Consider the following 27,055-nt stretch of genomic DNA (forward strand, 5'->3'; position numbering starts at 1 on the left):
AGACTCGACAAATGTAATTACCGTATTTCTTTGATTCTAAGGCGCCATCGAATCTAAGGCGCACCCAATTTTTAGAGCTGTTACTTTAGGGAAAAAAGTGCGTCTTAGAATCGAAGAAATACGGTAGGTTTGACGGAGTATGGTTGTTAAGTGCTGAGACATGGGTTACATGAAGATAAATCAGTATATGATGACCTGCCTGAGCCCCTTGGAATATGGCAGGAAAAGCGTCTAAAATGTTGTAAAGTTCTGCATTCGTATCAGAAAAATGTCTGTATGAAAACGTGTCAAATAGAACAGGCAAAACAAGCTGCTACAACGGAAGAATTTTTATTCACACACTTCAATTACAGTGGGTACGTTTAAGTGCATAGAATTTGAATACATTTAAATGCATGCCAGCTGAAATACGGAATAAATTTTTCACATTGACGTTTTTTGCGAAGTCATTTCTACATTTGTATCACACCAACAAACTCCAGAGAAACGTTCTAAGGCAAGTAGAAGGAATTTGGCGTAAAAATGCAGATTACACTTAAGAAAATGTGCTATAGAGTAACATGAGTAGCTGATGCTGTTAAAAATATGAAGCAAGAAGCAACCCCAATGGGTTCACTATCATGACACAGCTATCTCTTGCATTTATCCTAATGAACACAAGTTTCACAGTCCAGTTTAGCACAGTACAAGTTTGAATGGCACTGCCGATCGCATTCAAAAGGTATACAGTATTTCACGAGGTTACAGGTTAGGAAGGATCACATTCGGTAATAGTAACAAAGGGCTTGAACGGTGGACACTACTGCTACATGAGAAATATTACAGAGCTATCCCTGAATTCAAAGAGAACTAAGAGAGCCTGCAAAAAGGAGGAAGAGGAAAAGAAAACGGTTAGTAATGCTGTGTTCTCTTGAGACCGCCATGGACGCCGTTTTCCTGTGTGGAAAGTTAAGAAACGGTTAAGGAGTACATTCTCCAGTTCTCCGGAATGCATGCTGTTCCTAAAAGGGGGAGAAAGAAACCCTATGAAGAAAAAAGTATTAGTTCTACCTCAGCAGCAGCTTAAGCATTTGCAAATACCCCAAATCATCCAGGAGGAAGCAGAAACACACTTTTTTGTTGGTCTACAGTAGCAGTATGAAGTGACATCAGTGAAACAGGCCTAAGTGGCGGATCAGGAAGGCCTAGTGGGTCATGGAAATCTTGTGGCTGGGTTATTGGTTTGCTGGCCATGGATCCTGAAGCCAAGAGGATTTGCGGAGCTCAACGGGTTTCTTTTTCATGTCAAATGCAGTTTGTTTTTCTCCAATTTAAGCATCTGATTTAGTGAAACACTGGCACCCCCAGGGTACAGTTTTGGCTGTTCAGTGTGTTGTGAGCTGGACGCAGAGTGCCTTGCTAGAGGCCAGCAGAACCGCCATCCTGACTGAGTTTTCCTTTTTTGCTACCTCATAGCCAGAGCATCCACTTCAATAGGAGACCCTACACATCGAAACCATCTGAGAACCACTTCTCTTCAGGCCCCCAGTTTGCTTGCGAGAAGCAAGACTATGGGAGTGGGGGCAGGGAGAAGCAGGGCATTGAATACTGGCTACATTGCAACATGTCAAGGCCGCAGTGACAGTAGGCCAGGAGGGCTACACTTGCTTCCTATGGAGCCATACCCTGCTCACCACAAACACACACAAAAACAGGATTGTGTCCTAAGGTCCTGAAGAATGTCCCTAAATCCACAACGGCTTTGAGGAACATTTAAATGGGGTCAACCAACTGGGTTTTATCGCATTCCTACATAGGAAGAAGAGCTGTGGAACTAAATGAGAGCCAAGGTGATGCTGTTGTCTTGTTAAAGAGCTGTTTGGGGGTGGGTCAAACAGTAGTACAGTGGACAGAATGGTGGTTCTGGATCTGAAGGAACCACATTTACTTTCCTATGCTGTGCTGCTAACTGGATGGCCTTGCTCCTGGCCTCCCAAAGTCTGCTTTATTTCACACAATTGTTAGTGAGGCCCAACAAGATAAGAACCATAAAAGTCTATAAGTGCTACAAGAATCATAAAAAGTAAAATGGGTGTTGAGCAAAAATGAAAGGTAAACAGTACTGAAACTGCAAGAGATATGAAAGCCTGAATGTCTGTTGTAGGTGAATGAGTTTAATGCATCTGTTGTACCTGTAAAAAGAAATACATTTATTTCCAGGTTAAGCTTGGAGATGGCTGGGAATCAACTCCACAACCTCCCATACCTATAAAGAAAAACATTTGATTACTGAAAAACAAGTCGGATTTTCTTTCTAGTCACATAACAATGGGAGAGAGAAAAATTGTGACGTATTGTAGAAGACCAGAGTTAAATGCATAAATTATCACATAAATGTAATTATATAGTTTTACAGTTAACAGTGATTTCTCCAAATGAGCAGATAAAGTTTCTATTGAACTCATTAACACACACTCTACCAGATGCTTCATTTAATTTACTATTGGTTTTAGGGATTTAGCTTCCCTGTTCATTAGTATACATTAATAACCTTTAGCAGAGACCTTCTGAAAATAATCAGCAAGTGTTGCCTTCTTTTTGCAAGATCTAGATCCAACCCAAAGGTGAAGAGAAGAAGTGAGGGGTTTTTTTTAAAAAAATAAGAAAACAAAATTCCAACTATCTCACCAAAACTCTCATGTAGGGTGAAAGAGAACACTGCTATCAAAGATGAACATGGAAACTGGGAATATATCCTTTGAGTATCGCAAAATAAAAAATGATCCTTCCCAACCATATTTATAATACCAGAAGATGGTATACATGAGATCCAATATGAATCAGTGGTCTGTACATAAGGCCCCCCAAGGCTTATATATGTTAGTGTGCTTAACTTTATAAAAAATAGGTTACAAAAAACCTTACACAAAATCCTTAGGATTTAATACTTTTGCAATACTCCCTTTATAGTATTATTACAAAATTCATCTTGATATTTAATAGTGACCCTTACGCAACATCCCAGTGCCACTTAAAGAGTTCTCCAACCCTTCATTTTGTCCAAAATGGCTGCTGCAAAATAAAGCTTAGAAGACAGTGAGAAAGCTTATAAGCAAGTGATCAAAGAAAACAAAAGAAAAGAAAACCAAACCAAAAAGTGTTGTCCATCAGTAAGCAAGTGAGACCAGTAGTCTAGCCTTTGAGTAAAAGCACATGTAACAGACAGCCAATGGAAAGGATGCCATCTGTGGAACTACAAGCCTATCCAGAAAAGTCAGGGATAAGGAAACTCATCTCATTCCTTTTCCTAATACTAGGGAATATACAGAAAATGTTATTGAAATGTGTCAGCAGTTAAAAGCTAGTCCAAATCGTGGATATAATTATGAACAGCAGCACATAAGATAAAGTGCTTAAATATTCAGTACTAAACTAATATCTAAAGTGAACCCCATGGGTAATAGTTAAGCAGACATCCTGATGTCAGCTAAAAGTTTCAGGCTAGATCTTTATAAAACTAGTTATTAAGATCCAGTAAGTGGCAGGCAAAAGCTACAAGTAAAGTATTGGCAAATAAGCCTGTAGTATCAAATCTTACAGGTAAAAACACCACCACACAAGGTCATATGCCCCTTCATTACTTGTGTGGTTGCTGCTTTTGGTATATATAATAATGAAATAATAGCACCACATAAAATCAGTTATTGAAAAAGAGAATGATTCTTTCTTGATTTCATCATATGGGGCACATTTATAAGAACAAGCAATCAAAGAAGAATGAAGGGGGAATGACAGCTCGTGCTGATATTTCTCCATAAAATGATCACATAAACTCATCCTAATTCTCCCCAGTAGTGACCTAGTCTTGCCACATATTTCATGGCACGCATTATAGCACCCAGAACAGGAATGGAAAACTTGTGGGCCCTCCAGATGTTGGTGGACTACAACTCCCATCGTTCCTCACTACTGGCCATATTGGCGAGGACTGGCACGAGTTGCAGTCTAACAACATCTGGAGGGCCGTGTCCCCCACCCTTAATCTAGGGGCTGCAATTCATAGGCCAATTATTCCTCTCTTCTTTAGTCAACAGGATGTTCGACCAATCTATTGAGATATGGACTGTAGACTGCAGCCATATATATATCTTCATATACTCTTTTCTAACCAATTTTATTTAACTTCTTTAAACCTCCGTAGTTTAAGGCCTAGCATTAGAAATATTTGTAGGTGGCTTTTCTGATCTTTATAAATGGGTTTCTGTTGACTATCTCTCCTTTACGATCAATATTTTAACAATTCTGTTAATTTGAAGGAGTGTTAAACACCATACTGATAAAGGAAGGAGCGTTGTGAACTCACATGGTAGCCTGAAACATGTATATAAAGAGTATTTCACATTCTTGACGGAAACACTGGCTAATCTATGTATCTCATGAAATAAAATTACCAAACCTTGTCCCAACCTAAAAGTGCTCCCAAGCCCAAAGTTTAAAAACAAAAAAAACGTAATAACAATGGATACTGTATTGCCCATTTGACCTTAAACTATAAATATGTCATCGGTATTTCAGTATTGCACATAACTCAGCTTCGCTTTTTCATTGGCAAGGACATAAAAGGTAAAGTGAATTAGAAAATGTCGGAGAAGTAAAAGAAAGTATTTCTAAGAGAGAAAAAATGGTTCCACCTACAGTAGTCACTGGCTAAATATTCATACCAAATTTAAGTTTCTGAAGCTTTATGAACAAATAATACACAGGTCAGGATACATGTATTGACTTACTAGCATCTTTATAAAAAAAAGAAGTTACACAAAAAATGAACATTTATGGAGCTGTTTTCATTTAACGTTGATAAGACAACAACACCGCCTTCCTCCCCACCCCACCAAATAAGCTTTGATGTAGCTGAATTGTAAGCATATGAATAGTTTCAATTAAAGTTTGTTAAAAAGTCCCGTATTTACATAATACATTAAATGCAAGTCCTGCATTTTGCATCTTACTTTAAATGCATGATACAGAAAGAACAAGATAATGGTTGCAACAGATCTTCTAGAAAAATTAAGTGGTGACAAGCTGTGAAGCGTACAAAGGGCAGGGCCTCCTGTTTTTTATGGCGATTTTGTTTTTGTGGAAGGTGCCTCAAAAATGAGAAAAGCTGCACTGTGATCCTGCCAACAGATTCAGTCCTGAGTTAGCATCCTTCAGTCCAGGTATCCCAATATCTTAATGATTACTCAAGCCAGAGATTGGGTGCTTCCACCCAAGACCATGGGCTTCCTGCTGCCAGCTATGGAGGGAAAACATCAGAAGCAAACAAAGTCTCTTCTCCAGAGACAAAACAGGAAAATTCCCATGAGCATACAAGACACATGCACAATTCTGCACACGACTGGGACACACCATCACCTTAACAGGGTGAGTCTGACGAACGTGCCTCGATTCCAATCATACAAAAGTCCACGCCACTATTAGAAATGCCGTGCCATACTACAGGGCCTAGTTCCAATGGAGAGATGCTTTAAATAATAAACTTCATGTGCCCCTTAGCTGTTTGGTGGTCATCTATCCTAACCAAAGTCCTGCTGGCCTCAGTAGAAGGACTTCCCCAGCTCTAAGCAGTGGACGTTGACCAATCCCTTTTCCAGATGTTGCTTTGGCATTATGCACATTCATTCTGGAGAAGCTGTCCCTGAGCTGTGGGATGAAGAGCCAAGTTTTAGGAATGATCTTAAACACACACCAAAGAAGGCAGGCTTAAAGTCTGTGGAAGGACCAAAACCCACCTGAAGGTGAGCCCGGGCTATTCAGTCATGTACGGGGTGCTACCTTTTTGGGTTTGATGCCCTATAAGCTTTTGAAACAATCCCAAGCACAAGAAAACTAAACTAACAGCCCATGATAAACCAAAATCCCAGTTGCCTCAACAAGCACAAATTAACGGCCTCTGAACAATAAAGGACAGCAAAACTCACCTCCACGGCGTGGTTCTACAGACAAATTCAAGGTCAGGCACTCCGCAAGAACGAAGATCGTGTTTACAAGCTATTCATTAAAAACGCATTTAAAAGGACCACACTTTTACAACAACACGCCAATTAAACTACTCCTGCAACATTTCCTGGGGGTGGTGGGGGTGTGGGAGAAGTAATTCTGCCTTTAAAAGACATGACACAATATTTATAGCTTAACTGCTTATTCCCACTAGCTTGGGAATGCAGTTTTTAAAAGTCTACCTCTTCGTAGAGTTTGATTTTAAATAAATCAAAAAAGAAGTATCACCACCTCTCAATCTCAGATAAAATGCAGGCCTGAAAGAGCAATACTCTTCAAACAGTTATTCTTCCGTGTGCTCTGGCATTTTCATTCTAGCCTCCATTAAAATTTTTTTAAAAACACTTGCAGTTACTTTCTAAATTACCTGCAGCCATAATTTTGACTGACACCTAATGCATTAGCACTCAAATGTATTTCTACAAATAACCGAAGAAAATACCCCTTCCACACACACACACACGCATGCACACACCCAAACAAATTTGGGTAGCCAGCAGTTCTTGGTAACAAAAAAGCCTTACTTTGGAAGACACCGGCAGGATACGGGCACAGATTTTACTTATTATCTTCCTTAAAGTCTGCACATAATTTTTCGATCAGCCCCCCATGTCTCAGGGAAGAAGAGTCCTCATAATTTCACTTGGGGGCAGGGGGAGAAAAAAGTACAATTCAACAGCTTCTGCCATTACGCAGCCTTTGCTGCAAATTATTAGGCAGAGAAAATCCGAAGCAAAGATGCTAATAAAAGTAGGATTACAGGAAGTAAACTCCGCATCAGTGGTACATTTCACAATAGTAGCCAATTAGGAATAGACCTTGTTTCTTTGTGTACTACCACTAGCGCTACAATGAACACGAATGTGTACAGATTCTCTCACACACATATACATCGGCCCAGCATCTCGAAATCGGCCTTGAAAGCAATAAAAGACATAATCAAAGAACGCTTAAAGTCATGTCTTTCAGAGATTCTGGGAGGATAAAAATAAAGATACTCGTTAAGCCGAGAAGGCAAAATTGCAAGGTTATTCCTACAAAACAACATGAGAAAGGAAAGAATGTTGAAAGTAGGTGCAGGACTCCATGTTGCTAAGAACCACGCTCACCCACTGGGAATAAGAGCTTTCAAGAATGAGCTCCGAATCCTCTTGGCAAAATACTAACAAATTACATACCCCATGTTTTATTCTACATGTTATATGCACCTATCTGCTTTGCTACAAAAGGTAGGTATGGGTGCATTCTCCTTTCAACCCCCCCACCGTGAAGATAAGAGCAACCATTATCAAATATTCTTTGCTATGAAGAAACATTTTAAAAAAACCTTTTCAAAGTTAGTGTTCTTTCAATCTGAGTCACTGCGAACACACAGTATATCTCTTGGAAAGCATCTGCGGGCACTATTTGCACACAAGGGTATGAAACCTATAGTTCCATGTGTTCAATACAGTAAAAGAGAGCTAGGATAAATCTCTCTGTTCCTTGATCCTTGTATATTCAGCTTCCATTGCAGCAATGCTGCTGCTGTCTGCAGTGTTACAGAGAAGTCTGAAGTTTCAAAGGGATACTGCAAAGCTGGAACTGGAGATCACAGGGAGATTCCACCCTTGTGACTGAAGATGCTTAGCTTTCATGTACAGACCGGTCATATTCAGCAGGTCACTCCACTATCAGAGCCACATTGATGTGGGATAGATCTATCATGTGCCTGGAAAAGGGGTGACATACAACAGTCAAGGCAAGCAATGGCACCAACACTTATATCACAAAGGACAACTTCCTTGCCATACACTGACCTGGTTCAGGCATGACCTTGGTTTATTGGACCAAGAACAAGACATATGCCCATGTGCTGTTTCCTTGCCCATCACTTCTCATACCCAACATAGGCACTGATATTCTGGATTATTAAAGCCACAGTTTCCTGTGGCATTGAGCAGGGGGTTGGGCTTGATGGCCTTATAGGCCCCTTCCAACTCTACTATTCTATGATTCTATGATCTGAACTGGAAAACTTTGGTTTGAGTGATGCTTACAAACCAGTTTAAGTGCTGTTTAAATATCAATGCTTCCTGGGAAACTGGTTTAACAAGCTATCAATGCCACAACCAGTCACATAAGGGGAGGAGGGAATGCATGAGCACAAGATTTATTCTCACTCTGATAAACCATGGCTTATTAGAACAACATCGTTACATCTGAGCTAGACCTAAATTAAACAATCTCCTTTCTCAAGAAGGCTTGTATAGTGGGTTGGTTGGAAAGAGAATCTAGGATATTTTATACATGGGAAAACCTGTGCAATTAGATTAATATTTACCTGTGAAACTTCTGTTGAAATTTCAAAGCATCAGCTGGTTCTTTAAATTTTGCAACAGCCTTTCGTTGTTGAGGAAGCATCTGTAAACTCTATGGAACACAAAAAGGGGAAAAAATCTTTTAAGTTTCGTTTGCTTTTTAAAAATGCATCAGAGCTTAGAATCAGTTCCCCTTCAAGGAGGAATCTGGTTGCTGTAGGGAATTAGAACATCAGGCTTGGGATATGATCTTACCACCCAATAGAAAGAGAAGATTGAAAGTGGAGGCCACCAAGGCTGGCCTCCACAACTTGCAAGCCAACCAACCTGAATACAGAATCTCAAGCCCATCAGTAGGGCTTGCCAGGTGCTTGAGAAATTCCATCTCCCCACCCCATTTGTAAGCATGCAGCAAAAATATGTGATTTATCAAAGCTTCCTGGCCTTCGTATACTTGAACGGTATACAAAGCGTGGCTACGTAGGTCAGAGATACCTGAAAGTCTCTGTGAATTTGATACGGAAAGCTTAAAACCACAGTCCACACCACCTCTTGACATGCATACATTCCCAGGGGATTTCTCTCTCTCTCTCTCTCTCTCTCACACACACACACACACACACCCAACAGCTTCTCATACTATGTTAAGAGGATATTGCTCAGCCTGCCCTGAATTTCAGAGGTAGCTTGCTAGGATGCACACAAGGTCCTTGCAAAGAGGCAACTTGGAAGTAAAACCTTTTGCATTGGTGTCAAAGGATGTATGGCTTTTGTTGGATTTTGCCAAGGGGTGGATTCTAAGGATTTGAAATACTTCTGCAGCCTTTATCCTTAATCAAAGCTTTTGTTGAATTCTGGAAGGAACCTCAGCCGTTTGACGGTGAATTATGGTGGATTCAAACCATTCCATCCTCAGCTCCAAGCAACAGTTTGTTTTATATCAAAATAATAAAATACTCAAAATTGGCTGAGAATGAAGGATATGGTCTACCAGTTTCATTATCTGCTGATCTAGAAATGAATGAACGGCCAGTTCTCCACAAGATGGACTGTCTGCTGCTTTTTGTATTTTGAGTTCTGACAAGACTAGTGCTCCTTTTATCCAACTACATACGGATTCTCATAATTACTGGTATATGATAAATATCCGAGATAAAGGAAACAGAAACAAAAAATGTCTGCTATAACAGCACATTTTGTACCGTTGGAAGATGCAAAATGCCACGGTTTCAACTTTTCCCTTTTTTGATTAAAAGTCCTAGGAACACAATGGGATAGATCCAGTCTTATGTCCCACTAATTTTTATGGGTCTCCTCTAATGCTGAGTTCATGCTAACCCACGGTGGGCAGCAAGCTACGCTAGGTAGGTGTTTATGCAAACAACCTACCCTGCTCCCGTCAGACCATCAGGCAAACAAGCTATACAGAGTAGTCTATTTCACACACCCCTTCACTCCTCCGCCTCCTGTAGACCTCCCGCTTAGCCTGGCAGGTATCTCAACTTCCTTTATGGCAGGAATAGAGATTGCTTGAGAGGAGCAGCATTTTTGCCTGCTCTTGCTGAGCAGCTCTGTAGGTGATCTCTGTAACCCATGGTGCATGACAGACAATACGCTAACCCATTATTGGTAAAATAACCCTTATTGCAAACCGGGGCTTCTCAGGGTGGCTTATTTGGGGAAAATAATCTGTGTGTGTGTGGGGGGGGATATCCAACAGGCAACTCATTAACCCATCATGGGTTGCTCTGGAAAATAAACCACCATGGGTTAGCGTGTTGTGTGAACCCAGCCTAACAATGACCAAGTCTCGATCCAATCTATTAACAATGCGGCAAAGCCAGCTAACCACTCTTTGCTTAGTTAACATGTTTATAAAAGAATAAATGTGCTAAATGAACCCAAGGTTGATTACCATGAGTATCATTTCCTTACTATGGATGTAAAAGAAAGTGTCCAGGCTGCAATACATAGAGCCTGTTCAGCCGCCAACCCTTTTGAAGCAAACGGTTAGTGAGAATGTTTAAACCATGGTTATGTAATCCCCGTGGTTAGGAATAGTTCACACAGCATGCTAAGTCACGGTTCACATGACACGCTAAGCCATAATGTTTAGCTCAAAATGCTTAAACAGTATGGCTTAGCGTGTCGTCTGAACAGGGTCATAATGGTCAAAGTAGCACTACAATGAATAAAAAATGAACAACCATGTTAAGGATTTCTAACACCCATCTTTAATACAGACCAATTTGGAAGGTATGTTTATTAACAGGACTACCAACCAAGGCATGATGAGCTTTTACATGGTTCTCCAAGAAACTATGGCTCCATAAAGCAATAGGAAACAAGAAACTTCACATAAATCTTTGAAATACCCCAAGACTTTCTTTTCTTGGGGCTTACAGTATTTCAAAAATATTCTATACAGAAAAAACATTTTTCCCCTTTTAGTAGTGCTATTAATCATTGAGCATGAAGTCCAGAGATAACAAGAAACACTAGGCTAATGACATTCCAATTTTAATTACCCTTCTTGGAAGTGGCTTGTACATACTATCATTAAGTATGCAAGTATTTGTCAGGCGCTAAGTTGCAAACGTTCTACTCATCCCAAATACAGTTAGGCTTACATGATTAAGTTATGTGACCTATTGGCTACTTGAACATCTGTGAACTACTATCACAGTTCTTAATATCAAGGGAAATGATCAACTTAATGCCAAATAATGGCAAACAAACTGTGAAGAGTTTCATACATTTTAACAATCAAATAATAACTTCTAGGGCTGTGCATCGCTTCGGATATGAATCCTGAATCCTAGGTGAATCAGGGTGATTCAGAGAGCTTTGAAACAGATCCGAAGCAAATCATAACAGGTCCGAATCGGGGGTTTGTGCACAGCCCTAATAATTTCGTAGAAAAGTACAACATACAAACAGCTAAGTTTATTAAGTGAATCCGGTAAAATTGAATTTACTTGTATTCTTGTGTATAGAAAAGTAGAAAGAAAAATAGTTGAAGATGATTACGTAGGTGATATGTGGAATCAGAATTACTACAGCCCTACTTAGGCATTCCAACATGTGAGGAAGGGGGGCAGGAATGAGCGCCCTAGCTCCATCATGCATTGGATTGCATGCAGTGAAATGCCCCTTCTATCCATGGAGGCTCTCAGTGCGGTTTAAAATCCTGATTTTCCAGGGTTCTAAATCACGAGGAGAGCCTCCAAGGACAGGGGAGAGAGAGGTGGTGCTAGTGAATCAGTTATCCCTAATTGATGTAGACACTAACATTTTGAAACAACTGAGTATCTTTAAACATGTTCTGAAGATGTATGTAGGTAAACCAGACAGTGGCTGTGTTCAGATGTAATACTAAACTATAATTTAGCATTACATGCAGAAACCTGCTTCCTCCTTCTCTCACCTATTCTGGGATCATGACAAGGAGGAGATTAGAAGCATTTGCTCCATGTTCAACAAGCCAAGAAATACAGTTAGCTTTAATGGTGGGTTACATGAACAAGCCAGGATTGTAAACCAGTTTGAAGTTAGCTTGTTTGGACAAACTAGAGTTTGTCCTGATTGGTTGCAACAACAAACTGCGGGTAGTTGAAAATGGAAGCAAATGCTTCCATTCTCCTCCTCATGGCCTGAAGAGGAGAGGAGAGAGCATGAGCCAAGGCTCATCCATGTAGCACAGCTTGGCGTTGTACATTGCCACAACATGCAGTTTGAGGGTGACTTCAGCTGTGACAATAAAAGAATCTATTCCTTGAGGTAAGATGTTCATTCTGCTACACCATGTCTGAAATGCTACTTTTGAAAATCCTCCACCTGGGACATGCACAAACTCCTGAGGGAGCCACAGATTTGTAAGTTTTCTGGACTTGGGCAGTTCCTAGAAGATGTTCTATTTCAGATGAGTTGGTGTTCTAGAATGAGCAAGAGGCATTTCTGTCTATATTGCAACATCAGTGTCTGAAACTCATCTGAAATGGTTCTGATAGACGTCTCTGCTGTTGGCTGAGTGCTTGTCTCATCATAAATAACATAGTGCTTCATTATAAATAACATAGAAATTGGTCCCAAAAGTCAAGTTACATGCTAAGCTTTCTACCACAACCAACACCTACTTCTGCCTTGTTATTTTCAAACTTTACTGAATAAGTAATACAGATGCAACACGTTTGTTTATGAACCCACACATCAGTGATTTGGGGCTCCGAAAGCAATTGGTCACACATTTCCATGAGAATCGAAAACATGGAAATCACTGCCAAGAGCGATCCTGTGAAAACAACATACAACTTGTGAACTAAACATAGTTCTTCATCATCATCATCATCATCATAATAGCACAAGACACAACAGTGTTCTGTTAGTTCTCTGCATGGATGAACGAAAGATGGTTTTCATCTTACTAGGATTTTTTTTAAAAGAAACTTCTTATTTAAGTATTTTTTTTTAACAAAAACAAGGTAAGAAACCATCTTTTCATTTGAAGAAGCAAATAAGGAAGCACGAGGCATCTGAAGTGTGCAATGAGACCTCAGAGCAAAAGTAATTTTTCAGAAGAAGCTGAACCTTATTTGTTCCTAACCTGGCCTAGGGATATTCTAACTTTACTTAATTTTTTTTTAAAAAAAAAAGGTCTAGCGAAAACTGGTTTGGCAAATGTCTTTTTGTCACACAAAAAATTGAAGCCCTGGCAGCTTGAATGCTGCAACAATAGAGGATATATTCCCCCCCCCCCAATACAAACAACTTCCAAGCCCGGTATTTTATAGTAAACACAATTTAACTTTAATTTTTAAGAGCCGGCTCTGGAGGAAAGTCACACCCTGGCGTGTCATGGCATAAGGTGAATCAGGAGTTTCCGTTCTAACTCCCAGAATGCTGACAAGGGTTCGGTCCTTTGCGCTTTTTCTCATCCCCTTGCCCTTTTTGTTGGCGGATCTGCTCCATATTTACCAACAGGAACACCCCTAAATCTGCCAGGTCGTTTTCCCCATCATCAACATTTAACCAGGTTAACGGAACACGTTGCAAAGCTGACGCTGATCATATTACGCTCAGTTACAGAACTTTTTTTAAAAAAAACAAACACAAAAAACATTTGCATTTGAAGTATCTAATTTGTGATTTCGCCTCCCACAGAACAGTCAACAATCATGAAGAGTTTCCTCGACTCCCCTGGAGGAATGGCAGGCTTAAAGGTCCATTTAAGTCAATCTCGGAGGCAAGTGACCCCCGACAGCGGCATGCAGCAATTCCTCCTCTGTCAACTGGTGCTCTCCCCTCTCCTGAACCTCTGACGGCCCCTGCTGCTAATAACTGATTCTCACAACCAAGTTAGGGGGTGTCTCTCAACTACTGCAGGGCATTCTCCCCATGCTTTAGGCTCCAGTGTCCTGTGACAGCTGATTGGGAGGGGAGAAAAAGAAGAAGAAGAAGCTGTTTAGCGGCTGCATCATTTCTCAAGACAACATTCCATAAAACTCTTTGTGTACACACACCTAATAATATAACCATGGATTAAGCTGCCACGCCCAGGCCTCCCTTTGAAATCAGGAAAATGTGAAAAGTATTGCCTTAATGCAGGGGTGGGTGACTTCAGAGTGGTCCAGGGGGCACTTTTCCCCTCCTGTGGGTCATAAACAAGCCAGATGGAAAGTGTATAGTCTAGTTTGGAAATCTTATCATCATAATAGTCAGGGTGGGAAACACTGGCAGGTTGTAGTGGTGGTGGAACATTGCTCCTCCTCAGAACCCTGTTGGGGAGGGCATCCCTTGCCCCTACTGCAAGAGGCCATGGCAGCAAAATCCCAGCGATACCCAGCAGAATTGTAGAATTGGGCTCCCAACAGTCCAACAAATAGCTATTTGGTAGGCTGTCAGGTGCCCCATTCTACGGAGAAACAGTGCTTGCAATCCTAGCATGTCCTGTTTCTCTGCAGAACTATGCGCTAGACATCAAGCAGCTGTTTAGTGGACCACCGTGAGCCTAATTCTGCTGGGAAACAAGGCACACCCTCCCCACACGCCTTGTTCCCCAGCTGAATCGCTGGGATTCTGCCACCACAGCCACCTTCACTCGTAGCACAACCACATCCAGAGTTGGTGGTAAGGGAGGGGTGCGGGCCCCAGCGATGACCACCACATGTGGCCCATATGTTACCCACCTCTGCTCTACACCCAACAAAAATCTAAACAGAGTTTCTTTTGCATCATACAGTAGGTAAAGCACTGAACCAATGTTAATCTATATTCATTAGGAAATTAGCTAGTATAAATGCTGGCTTTAAACTCAGAACTCACTTCAACTCAAGTCTCTGCCTACGTTTTAAAGGGAGAATTTATTGTATTAATGTGAGTTGTCTGTTGCCTTTACAGGGGACTCTGGCTACAAAGACAAAGGGCAAAATAGCAAATGGGGCTTTTACAGGATGAAGAAATGCAGAGAAAATACTTATACTAGTAATTTGAGCCCACTATTATTCAAGAACTTACTTTACCAGCTTCTGCTTTTGGGATTCCAAATACAGGTGCTAGGAAAACATATAAAATGGAGTTAAGTCTGCATATTTTAGTTGCACTTTTATAGGTAGCTCAAATTCTGCTTCTCCTGAAACACTGTACAAGCAGCATACTTTTTTTCCCCAAACACTAACCAAACTACTCTTTTTCCTAACATAAATAAATATTCTGTATGTGTAACATTGTATTTCATGTGTGTGCATGTGTGTATGAAAGTGAGATAGAGACTCTCTTTCTCTCGAAGAAGCAGCGTTCAAAACAACTACATGAGAAGTCAGTTTCAACTACTTGTGAACTGCACACTTCTCTCTAAATTGTTCTTCATTAATCATAGTAGAGTTGGAAGGGGCCTATAAGGCCATCAAGTCCAATCCCCCCCTGCTCAATGCAGGAATCCACCATAAAGCTTCCCTGACAGATGGCTGTCCAACTGCATCTCGAAGGCCTCTAGTGTGGGAGAGCCCACAACCTCCCCAGGTCATTGGTTCCATTGTCATACTGCTCTAACAGTCAGGAAGTTTTTCCTGATGTCCAGCCGGAATCTGACTTCCTGTAACTTCAGCCCATTATTCCACGTCTGGCACTCTGGGATGATTGAGAAGAGATCCTCGCCCTCCTCTGTGTGACAACCTTTCAATTACTTGAAGAGTGCTATCATGTCACCCCTCAGCCTTCTCTTCTCAGTGCTAAACATTCCCAGTTCTTTCAGTCTCTCCTCGTAGGGCTTTGTTTCCAGACCCCTGATCATCCTCGTTTCCCTCCTCTAAACCTCCTCCAGCTTGTCTGCATCCTTCTTGAAGCGTGGTGCTAGAACTGGGCGCAGTACTCAAGTGCCAAATAGAGGGGAACCAATGAGAGCCTGTATGGCGTAGTGGCTAGAGTGTCAGACTGGGAGTCGGAAGATCCAGGTTTTAGTCCCTGCTCGGCCATGGAAGCTCACTGGGTGACTTTGGGCCAGTCACAGACTCTCAGCCCAGCCTACCTCACAGGGTTGTTATTGTTGTGAGGATAGAAATGGAGAAGAGGAGGATTATATATGCCACCTTGGGTTCCTTGGAGGAAAAAAGGCGGGATATAAGTGGAATGAATGAATGAATGAATGAAGCAGTACTTTGTGCGAGTTGGAAGCTATACTTCTATTAATGCAGCCCAAAATAGCATTTGCTTTTTTTGCAGCCATATCACACTATTGGCTCATATTCAGATTGTGATCTACAATATTTCCAAGATCCTTCTCGCTTGTAGCATTGCTGAGCTAAGAATCCCCCATCTCGTAACTGTGCACTTGGTTTCTTTTTCCTAGGTGTAGAACTTGGCATTTATCCCTATTAAATTTCATTCTGTTGTTTTCAGCCCAGCACTCCAGCCTATTGAGATCACTTTGAACTTAGTTTCTCTCTTCCAAGTCATTAGCTATCCCACCCAATTTTGCGTCATCTGCAAATTTGAAAAGCGTTCCCTGCACCACCTTGTCCAGGTCAGGTCAGAGATGTATATAACTATAAATAACCATGCTATTTAACATATACATGAAACCGTTGGGAGAGGTTATCCGGAGTTGTGGGGTGCGGTGCCACCAGTACGCTGATGACACCCAACTCTACTACTCCTTTCCACCCAATTCCAAGGAAGCAGTTTCTGTGCTAAACCGCTGTTTGTTGGCAGTAATGGATTGGATGAGGGCGAACAAATTGAAGCTCAATCCAGATAAGACAGAGGTGCTCCTGGTCAGTCGAAAGGCAGATCAGGGAATAGGGATTCAGCTTGTGTTGGATGGGGTTACACTCCCCCTGAAGACGCAGGTCCGCAGCTTGGGTGTGCTTCTGGATTCAGCCCTGAGCCTGGATACCCAGGTTTCGGCGGTGGCCAGGAGTTCATTTGCACAGTTAAAGCTAGTGCGCCAGCTGCGCCCGTTCCTAGAGATGTCGGACCTGGCCATGGTGACGCATGCCTTAGTTACATCCCGATTGGATTATTGTAACGCGCTCTACGTGGGGCTGCCTTTGAAGAGTGTTCAGAAACTCCAGCTGGTTCAAAGAGCTGCAGCCAGATTGTTGACCGGGGCTGGTTACAGGGAGCAGACAACTCCCATGTTAAAACAGCTCCACTGGCTTCCAGTCTGTTTCCGGGCACAATTCAAAGTGCTGGTTATGACCTATAAAGCTCTATATGGTTCGGGTCCAGGTTATTTGAAAGAACGTATTCTCCCTTATGAGCCTGCCCGTGCTTTGAGATCTTCTGGAGAAGCCCTTCTTTTAGTCCCACCTTCTTCACAGGCACGCTTGGTGGGAACATGGGAGAGGGCCTTCTCGTTGGCTGCTCCGGTGCTCTGGAACTCTCTTCCCGGGGAAGCTAGGCTGGCTCCCTCCTTGATGGGCTTTCGGAAGCAGGCTAAAACTTTTTTGTTCAAGCAGGCCTTTGGAGAATAATCCAGCCCTCCATCTATGTTAATGTTTTATAATTTTGTTGTGTATTTTTTAATTGTTTATAGTTTTGTTTCCCTCCCCCCCCCATGTATATTTTAAACTTTGTAAGGCCGCCTTGAGGCCCAGCATTGGGCAAAAGGCGGGATACAAATAAAAATAATAATAATAATAATAATAATAATAATAATAATAATAATAATAATAATAATAATATAACCAATGAAGGCCGGTAGCTCTGTTGCCAGTGGAGCGGTGAATCCACTCTGGGTTTCATTCAGAACCAGTCAGAACTGTAAAGGAGCTCTCCAAGGTGCTTCATCATAGACAAGCCCTCTGCCGCCTGTCGTCATGATGGGCATTTCTTTCTGTTTTGTTAGTGATGGAGTTTAAACCATTCCTCCCGCCACAAGGGGACACTGTCAAATTACCCATCTGCAAATTTGATAAGCATTCCCTGCATTAAAAGGTATTTTAAAATATAAAGCTATCTGCACACCTTACTAGCACACATATACCCCTATCTATAAATCCAGTTTCCATCATTTATTCAAACCCCAACATGACCAAGATACAGAAATCAACTTGGCTGTCAGTTTCTGGCATCCTCAGAGGCAGAAGATGGTTCGCCTTAAGTTAAATGGTATGCCTGAGTACACCTTTTCACTGCCCCCGCCCCCATATAAATGAATGGTTGCCATGCTATGGGGAAAAGAAAAGCCCTGCTCCTGGAGACAGCATTGCCATGAGGGCCAAAATCTGCTCTCTAGTCATAGGAAGATTGGAAGCCACCTTATATCGAGTCAGATCACTGGTCCATCTAGCTCAGTCTTGTCGACACTGAGCGGCAGAAGCTCTCCAGGGTTTCAGACAGGTGCCTTTGCCGGCCCTACCTGGAGATGTCAAGGATTGAGGCTAGGACCTTTCCCACAAAGAACATGTGCTCTACCACAGAGCTATGGCACCTCCTGGCACTGGACTAACAGGCTCTCACTGGCAGGAGACTGTGGAGGCTGCAACAAGTCTGTGCTCATAATCTTTGCATTCTAACGTCTTCCATTCACCTTTCCCCATAATAACGATGGACATTTTATACACACAGGCTGTCAACATACCATCACAGTCTAGTGCGACCATCAGAACCGAAGGGCAGAGCAAGGCAGGCATCTGGTGGCTTGATTCTCAAGAGTAGACCACGTCCATGGCTTACCCCACACCAGTCCCAATGGAAGGTGGGTTGTTGGCAGCAAAGTACAGCACAATTTGCCCTAACCATGGAGGTGGGTGACATACACTTCACTAGGGTGGTATGAGACCAATCGCCAAGGCGGTAACATAATACATCAATTTATTATGTGAAATAGGCCTAAGCTATATCCTGCAGATGCAGTTGTGAGGCTACAAGTGAGGTTTGTTACATGGGCATACTAGCCACTACAAATAGCTTACTTCCAGCTATATGTATTTTTAAATGCAGAGAGAATTTGGGGGAGGAAAAGAGACTCACAACCACTCCAACCTACTAACCCATCTTATTTCCTGCAATGTACTGAGAGAGGAGATGTCAGGAACTGAGACACTAGCAATTTGAAGCTCATGTGCAAAGTAATAATCAAAACATGATTATAGCAATTCAAGGAGAAATTCTGTCTCATTGGGAACAGTCCCATGTTAAGAATTAGGGGCGGTGGGAGCACACGAGGACACCAGGGGCTGGGGAGGCTGGTGAAAAGATTTACCGTTTCTCCATTCTACAGAATACCAAGAAATGTAAGTCACCAACATAAGATTGTTCAGTTCATATATCATAGTGGAAAATTCCCTATGACATATCTATTCTTTTCAATGAATTTTTGATTTTCAATGGATAACCTGCTAACTTTATCATCCTAGGTTGAGGTAAAACAAATGACAGCAGATCCTTGAAATTACGCTAAGTGAGCACTAGGTTGTGCCATCACTCTAAAAATGCTAAGTGGGATTTAAGCCATGATAAATTTCTTCTCTCTTCTAAAACCATGATGAGACACCTTTAAGTGTGAGAGGGTGTGTATACATACACACACGCACGCACACTTACAAATGTCTCATCGTGGCTATAGAAGAGAGAAGAAATTGATACACATACGCACACACTATAAAAAGATTAACAAAAAATCCTGCGTGCATTTATAGTTAATCAACAGCTATGAATCTACTATGATGTCATTCCTCTTGCCAACACTAGCAGTACATATTAAGGAAGCCTATATTTATAAATAAATGTTTAGGAGGTGGCAAGGTGGAATATTTTAAAAGTTACTATTTCCCCAAAGAAGAACCATGGATTTCATAACTATGATGCCGTTTAGGACAATGGTAGGCAAATTGTGGACCTCCGGATGTTTTTGTCGACAACTCCCATAATCCCCCCACCAATGGCTATGCTGGCTGGGTTTGATGGGAGTTGTAGGCTAAAACATCTGGAGGACCACAAGTCACCTATTCCTGATTTAAGTATTTTAAATTCACACACACCCCTCCCGGGAACACTGTTGCGAAGGATTATAACCCTGAATCCTAGCAATTCATTTAAACATAAATGACTGACAACAAACCAACAAAGGTTTAGGATGGAGTGTAGTAAAAGAACGTAACACCACAAACCATGACACTGACATTACACCAACACTTCTGGCTGCTATAGCCAGTACTAGTGTTTAGGGTTAACATGCTAAGGAACTCAGGTAATATTTAAATGGAGAGTCCATGAGCACATACCCACAGTGGTGGAAGTGAAAGCAACCATCATACCACTTCTTCCCTCATGGTAAGGAGTTTAAGTGACATAACCAGGCTTTTGAGAGTAGCAGAGGATGATTTGGCTAAATACCACCAATCATCCACCCCCCTCTCCAGGTAAAACAGTGTGATTGGAACAAAGCTGTATAGAGACTTTGCACTATAAAATGATTTGCTCTGTTGATTCAAGTTGCTTCCTATGATACTGTGTCACTGGTGAACTCATTTGTTGGTGTACAGAGAGGTTTTTATACCTTTAGAAAGCAGAAAAGCATCATAATGCACAAGGGATATTTTTCCTTAAGTATCATAGAGCTACTCAAATGGGTATCATTTGGTTTACCACAAACAGAAATGGCTGTAAGGACTAGTGGCCTTTTCAAGGTTTCAAAAGTATGTTATAGCTGAACCATGGGTTAGCAGATTTTCTGAAACCTGGACATTTTCTCCAGGTTGGCTTGTTAACCATGGAGAGTGGCTTACTTTTCTTGAACAAGTCACCTTGAGAACCCATGGTTTGCTATTAGTTCAGGAGAGTTAACAACCCACCATGAGGAAAATCTCTTAGATTCAGACAATACGCTAACCCACGGTTCAATGAACAACCCACGGTTCAACAGCAAGCTACACTCAACCACTGAGTGTGGGTTAGCATGTTGTGTGAACAGCCCCATTACATCATAATGTTAAAAATAGCCTAGCCTTCCTCTTTGCTCCCTTCTTGATATGTAGGTGAACACCTGAACCAAAAGCTCCTGCCATGATCTGACTGCAGGATCATCTCTACCCTGTCTGTTGAAGCCACTTCTTTGAATGGTGAAGCAGGGCTCAAACCTGAGTACCACTTCTGATCGCACTGAAAGTGGAGGGAGTAGAAAACGGGAGTCACATCCACATTCACATCCAAACAAGCCTTAAAGGCACCAATTCTTGCTTATGAGAACTGCTGGAGAACCCACTATCCACCTCAAGTTTCGCTTGACTAACAGAATGTTCGGGCTTAAAGCACTATTTCATAGTGATTTTTGTGGATGTGGCATTTTCTTGCTAGCATACTGGCCCCCTTAGAAAAGGAGCTCTGGAGCAAAACAGGAGAGGTGTTTGCATGAGCAAAATGCAATGAGATCCACGATACTCTACTGCGCTTACTATGACGCAGCTCAATATCGTTCTTTGATCTAGAAGCCTTTTCCTTTCAGACACACTGAGGGGGGACATCTTTAAATATATGTAATTAACCGCTAAAAGCCCCCCGTTGTACTTCTCCTATCTGAGGCATTGAGCTTTATATGATGAAAGATTTCTGGCACAAGAAACGCAAACCCAGGGTGATCTACCTGAATGGGTCCAACCGACATCAGCAGGTTTTTCAGTTGGACATCCGTGGTTGATGAAGAAAGCCCTTCAACTGACACGACACAGGGCTGAGGTTTGCACTCTACCACTCGCAGATTCTGTTTATTTGGCATCAAGCGTCCTCGGCCCATCTGGCCCGCCATGCCTCTGCCTCTCCCGTGCGGAATGACCTGCCAAAAGGAAAAGTAAGCGGCGTTTTTGATTTGCTTGCCTCCGCTTAACTGAATCTGACAGATTTAACGCAGAAGTTAGTAATTCACTTAGAAGACGACGATGAAAGCAGAAGCCGATTAAAAGGTGTCATGTTGCAGTTAGCGAAATTTTAAAGGCCCGCACATTTACTCATTTGTTGGACTGACAGCCAAACATCTCTCAGACTCGTTGCATATTCTAAATGCGAAAACGTGGGGAAACGCCAACATAACAAGGATTTCATCCCTGGGAGGAAAATGACAGCCTCAAAAGGGTGATGCCATTGTTCCCCAGAAGAATTTTTAGCTTTGCCTGCGTATCATCTGGCCACCCCTGAGGCTTTGTGGAGAAGTAACTCTCAGCCCCACTGAGTTCTTGATTTCCAGTGGTACCACAATCCTCCCCATTTTAGAGCTTGCACACTGTGGCTAGCCTGTGAGGCCAGTCAAATAACAAGAGGCAGCTGGACATCCATCTGTCAGGTATGCCTTAAGGTGGACTCCTGCATTGAGCAGGGGGTTGGACTCGATGGCCTTATAGGCCCCTTCCAACTCTACTATTCTTTGATTCTAGGACAACAACTGACGTACAAAATGGCAACCAAGGTCTTTGGGTTTGGAGAACTGAGGAGCTGAAGGTCCCAGACATCTCCCTGCTACCAAACCGGACACACATAGTCTCAAAGATTTTGTAAACTGTCCTTAAAGCAGCTTTACACAACATAGGGCTTTCCAAATGTGTTAGAGTACAGCTCCCATAATCCCCAACCTGCATGGCTGATGTCATAGTCCAACACATCTGGGGGGTCCCAGGTAGGGGAAGGCTGCCACGGTACCGCCATGTAGATGGACATGTCCCCAGTGCTGGATTAGCATCAAAACAATGATCTAAAAAAAGTTATTCAACACACAATCCTACGCATGCTTAGACAGAAAAAAGTCCTACAACTCCCAGCAATGCTAGGAATTGTAGGACTTTTTTCTGTCTAAACATGCATAGGATCGCAATCTTAGTCAAACTCTTTCTCTACCAGATTCCTTTAAGAAAAACAGATTCAGAGTCTGAATAACCATAGGAAGCCATTTCTGGTTATTTCTTCAAAGGAACAGAATGAAGGGAGTACTGGTACAACTCTGAATCAGTACCTTCTTCACTTGATGTATCCCCGGGATGGTTTTCAGCCCTTGAGGAAGCGTGGAGTGAATCTGTGCCAGCTGGTGCATATGAGGCTGATGCGGTTGCTGTACTGTTCCCTTTGTCAGCGTGACCTTCCGCACCGGCTGATGTCTCTGCTCCGGCAGCGGCTGAAGCCGGAGGGGAGGCCCTTCCACATGAGAAAAGCCAACGTTCTCACCACCCTGTGGGGAACAAAATGGCAGCACACTGTTCAGGTTCCACAGAACGCAACACCCATTTCCTGCAACAGCTGTTACGGAAAAGAATCTGGTTAAACTCGCAAAGAGCAGCAGTCCTCTGGCTCCAAACCTGGGGATTTGCCCAGTGGAACGAGCATGCTGAAATTGGGTGGGGAGGGAGAATAGGAAGGCACTTGGTGCATGATGGGTAAACCCAGTGCTGTGATGGAGGTTCCTGTAAGGGTATCAATTCCTAACGCATGAGAGCATTCAGGCTGTGGCTTGTGTGGAGGAGAGGGGCCGAAATGAGCATGATGGCAGTGAGGGCTGTGTACTGCACACTGTTTAGGCCTACAGCTGCTAGCTGAGACTGCATGCTCTTTAGGCCTATGGCTGCTGGGCCGATTTACTCATTTATTTAAAGTATTTCACCTCAGCCAAAAAGGCTCTTGGAGCGGCTTTATTTAGAGAGTGTCTGACAATTTAAAGAGAGACGACACAAAAGGAAAAACGACTGGGGAGGGAAGAGGAATCAATTAAGTCTTTTAGCAGAGCTGGTGGAATGGCCCCGCTTCTCCCACTCAGCTCCCGGAATACAGCCTGCCAGAGGTGACAGCTGAGGAAGGAGGCCCATGAGTGCAGGAAAGGACAATTTACATATGATCAAGGGATTGGAGCCCGTTCCTTAAAAGGCAAGTCAAAAAGCACTTGGGCTTTTTAGCTTAGACAAGGGGGGACATGGCTGTGGTTTATAAAACTACAAATAACATGGTTAGAGAATTCTTCCACCATAGAAGAACTTAGCTATCCAAGGAACTTCATCGGTAGTGGATTCAGGCCAGGCAAAATACTAGATAACAAAGCCAAAAAATGGGCTCTATGAGGATTCGCAATGGCCACTTGCTTCGATGGCTTTTAAAGGGGGATTAGACAAGTTCATGGAGGTCTATCTACCACTACTAGCCAAGGTTCAGAGCCAGTAAACTTTCGAATACCAGATGTTGGTGTGGCAAATGGATGCGTTGTCTCGGCATCTCAATGGCCACTGATGGAAAGAGGATGCACGGCTAGACTGGCAACTGTTCTGATTCAGCAGGGCTGATCTTATGGCCCCATCTGGCCATGGCACTAGATTATTCAGAGAGATTTATGAGTTAAGCCCAGCTAGGTGAATCCATCTAAAGCAGAGGTGGGCAACTTGCAGGCTTCCAGATGTATTGGTCTACCGTCAGTCCTAGCCAGCATAGTCAATGATGAGGGATGATGGGAATTGTAGGTCAAAACATCTGCAGGGCTATCAGTTGCCAACTCATTTAAAAAATTGCTTGAGAGGGTGTTACTCTGCTACTCATAGATTCAAAGAACCATCCGAAATTCTGAGAATTAATTCAAACCAGTGTTGTCCCAGAGGGGATGGACACATTCCTGAGACCTGTGCTTACTGACATTTTAATGTACATTAGTGCTGATGTGAGACCAATACAAAGGAGAATTAATTTTTTGCTAAGGCCTTTGCCTTATCTCAGCCTTTTACCAGGTAGACACAAACTTTCGAGCTGATTCATCCATTGTGCAACCTCCCCACAATGACAACGCCACACACAGCTTCTAGCGCTGCATTTGCAGAATGGTGGAGGCGATCAGTGCTTGTCTTCAGGTTCAGCAACTCTTAGAACTCAAGTATTAACCAAGTTATACATGAGGGCTACTTTGGCAGATTTGGTGGACCCTCAAATTTTTAAAAGAACAAAAGTATGGACAACTCTCATTTTGAATGAAGATCAGTATTTTCAAATGCCCTTTAAGCTTTTCATATTCATCACATGCTAAGACAGGGGTCCCCAACTCCCGGGCCACAGACCGGTCCAGGTCCGTGGCCTGTTAGGAACCAGGCCACGCAGGTGAGCTGCTTTCACCCCCCACCCCCAGCCGGGTGGGAGAGCGACTTCCGGGCGTGCCGTTCTGAAGCCGCCTGCCCCAGTGTCCTGGCTTCGCTTCAGCTGGGCGCTCACCCAGCCAAAGCAAAGCCAGGATGCTGGAGTGGGGGGGCGGTAGGGGGGCTTCCCAAAACCATCCCCTCAAACCGCCCCCCTCCCGGTCCGTGGAAAAATTGTGTTCCACGAAACCAGTCCCTGGTGCCAAAAAGGTTGGGGACCGCTGTGCTAAGAGACAAACCGAGAGTAGGATTATGTGTGTGAAAAAGCTTATCTGTTGAGACAGTAAAGCCAAAATGGTAAAAGCTCTGATCACAACAAATCTTGAACTGTATCGATCGGCAGATACAAGATCCTACAGATTTAACAATGTGAACAAATACAATAAATGACATAACTGCATTATTATGTTAATGATATGTCATTACAAATAGTTTGTACTAAAGAACCTAACCTTTACCAGTTTTGAATTGCCCCATAGATGTTATATTCAGATGGACATTTTATTTATGTGGCTTTAATGCTTTTATTGTTGTTTGTTTCCAGCAAGTCACCTTAAAAGCCTGACTGGGTGGAAAAGGTAAGTGATTCAAAAATTCAAAAGAATGAGACTCAGCTGACTCCTTTTCAATCATTTATTTGCAGGAATGTAAGCTTATCACCACCAGAAATTTAAGAGAGTGTGCATTACTGCAAAAAAGAAGAAAGCATGCTTTAGTAAGTAAGACCTATGAAGGAGTGCCAGAATTTTGTAAGCTGTGCACTCTATCATGGATGCCCTGACAGGTTCACAATGAAGATGAAGTTTATTTGCCACCAATATTAGCCAGACAAATTTATTTATAACAAATGCTTCAAGGATGTCCTGATAAAAAAAAAACCTGCCCCATTGATACTGTCAGAGCTTCTTGCAATTTGACAGATCAAATCTTATTTTAATTCTTAAAACCCCGCGAATGAGCGATATCACCAACGTGCATTCTGTAGTGAGCAAATTGATTAATCCCTTTCTATAGAAATCTCAACTCTTGATTACACCTATCAGACGTTAAGCAGCATTATTCCAGAGTGACAACACTTGACAAATTCCCCAACCATCTCTCTCAGCCTTTGTGGCCCTGCTAGCTTGCATTAACCCTGATGAAAAATTAATTTTCCTTATCTTCGACTAAACCCCAAAATCCAAATCCGCCAAACTGGCAACTCTTTCTGTAAAGGTATTATGAAAACCTCCAAAAGATTAATTGCATGTCTTCAGGTGACATTAAATTAATTTCTATACTCATGACAGACATTTGATACTCCGTACTGAGAGGACAGATAACATTGTCAGGATACACAGAAGGACAGTGGCGGAGTGTCCCAGGGCAGCCTCTTATGAATTCTCCTTTTGATAAGGCCATACTTCACTGTCATTGGGACGTTACCGATCTTGCAGCCCTCTAGACCTCACTGCACAGGTTTCTATTAACGATGACAATGCTGTGTTTATCCATGTAATCTTTTCTAAAGCTAATTCAAAAAAAATAAATAATAAAAAAATATCACCAAACAGCGAGGGGGATGTGCATGCCCGATAAAGCATTTAAAGGAAAGAAACTTGGTTTGGTTTGCGAAGTGTCACATTGCAGGGCGACCGAGGCAACTGAAAAGCTATTTTGTAGTTGTGAGGATGAAGTATGATTTAAATACAATGTGGTGCCTTGCAAGCTTTACTCTGGAGGAACCTCAACAACCTGACTTGGAATGCCAACATCTTTTTTCAACGAAAGCCAAGTTATAAGCGTTTCAAGAGTTATTCCTTTGTTAACAACTTTTGCTTTTTTACTGAGTTGGTGATGGTGGGCAGACACGCAGAAGCCAGCCTGTTGTACAGATGTAACTGGCTATATTATTATTATTATTATTATTATTTATTTATATAGCACCATCAATGTACATGGTGCTGTACAGAGTAAAACAGTAAATAGCAAGACTCTGCCGCACAGGCTTACATTCTAATAAAATCATAGTAAAACAATAAGGAGGGGAAGAGAATGCAAACAGGCACAGGGTAGGGTAAGCAGGCACAGGGTAGGGTAAAACTAACAGTATAAAGTCTGCACAACATCAAGTTTTAAAAGCTTTAGGAAAAA

General features: G+C 42.3%; 1 protein-coding gene across 1 annotated transcript in view; it reads right to left on the reverse strand.

Annotated features, from left to right (window-relative positions):
• Window positions 1-314: 314 nt before the first annotated feature.
• The window catches only part of RBM33 (RNA binding motif protein 33), a 105,513-nt gene continuing 78,772 nt past the window's right edge, over window positions 315-27,055 (reverse strand). The window contains exons 16-19 of the mRNA XM_063125989.1: window positions 22,777-22,989; window positions 21,421-21,609; window positions 8,363-8,451; window positions 315-7,750 (exon numbers count right to left, since the gene is read on the reverse strand). Coding sequence (XP_062982059.1) covers window positions 7,702-7,750; window positions 8,363-8,451; window positions 21,421-21,609; window positions 22,777-22,989 — 540 coding nt within the window. The 3' untranslated portion in view covers window positions 315-7,701. The remainder of the gene's footprint in view (window positions 7,751-8,362; window positions 8,452-21,420; window positions 21,610-22,776; window positions 22,990-27,055) is intronic.

This window comes from Elgaria multicarinata, chromosome 1 (assembly GCF_023053635.1).
Source record: "Elgaria multicarinata webbii isolate HBS135686 ecotype San Diego chromosome 1, rElgMul1.1.pri, whole genome shotgun sequence".
Classification (NCBI taxonomy): domain Eukaryota; kingdom Metazoa; phylum Chordata; class Lepidosauria; order Squamata; family Anguidae; genus Elgaria; species Elgaria multicarinata.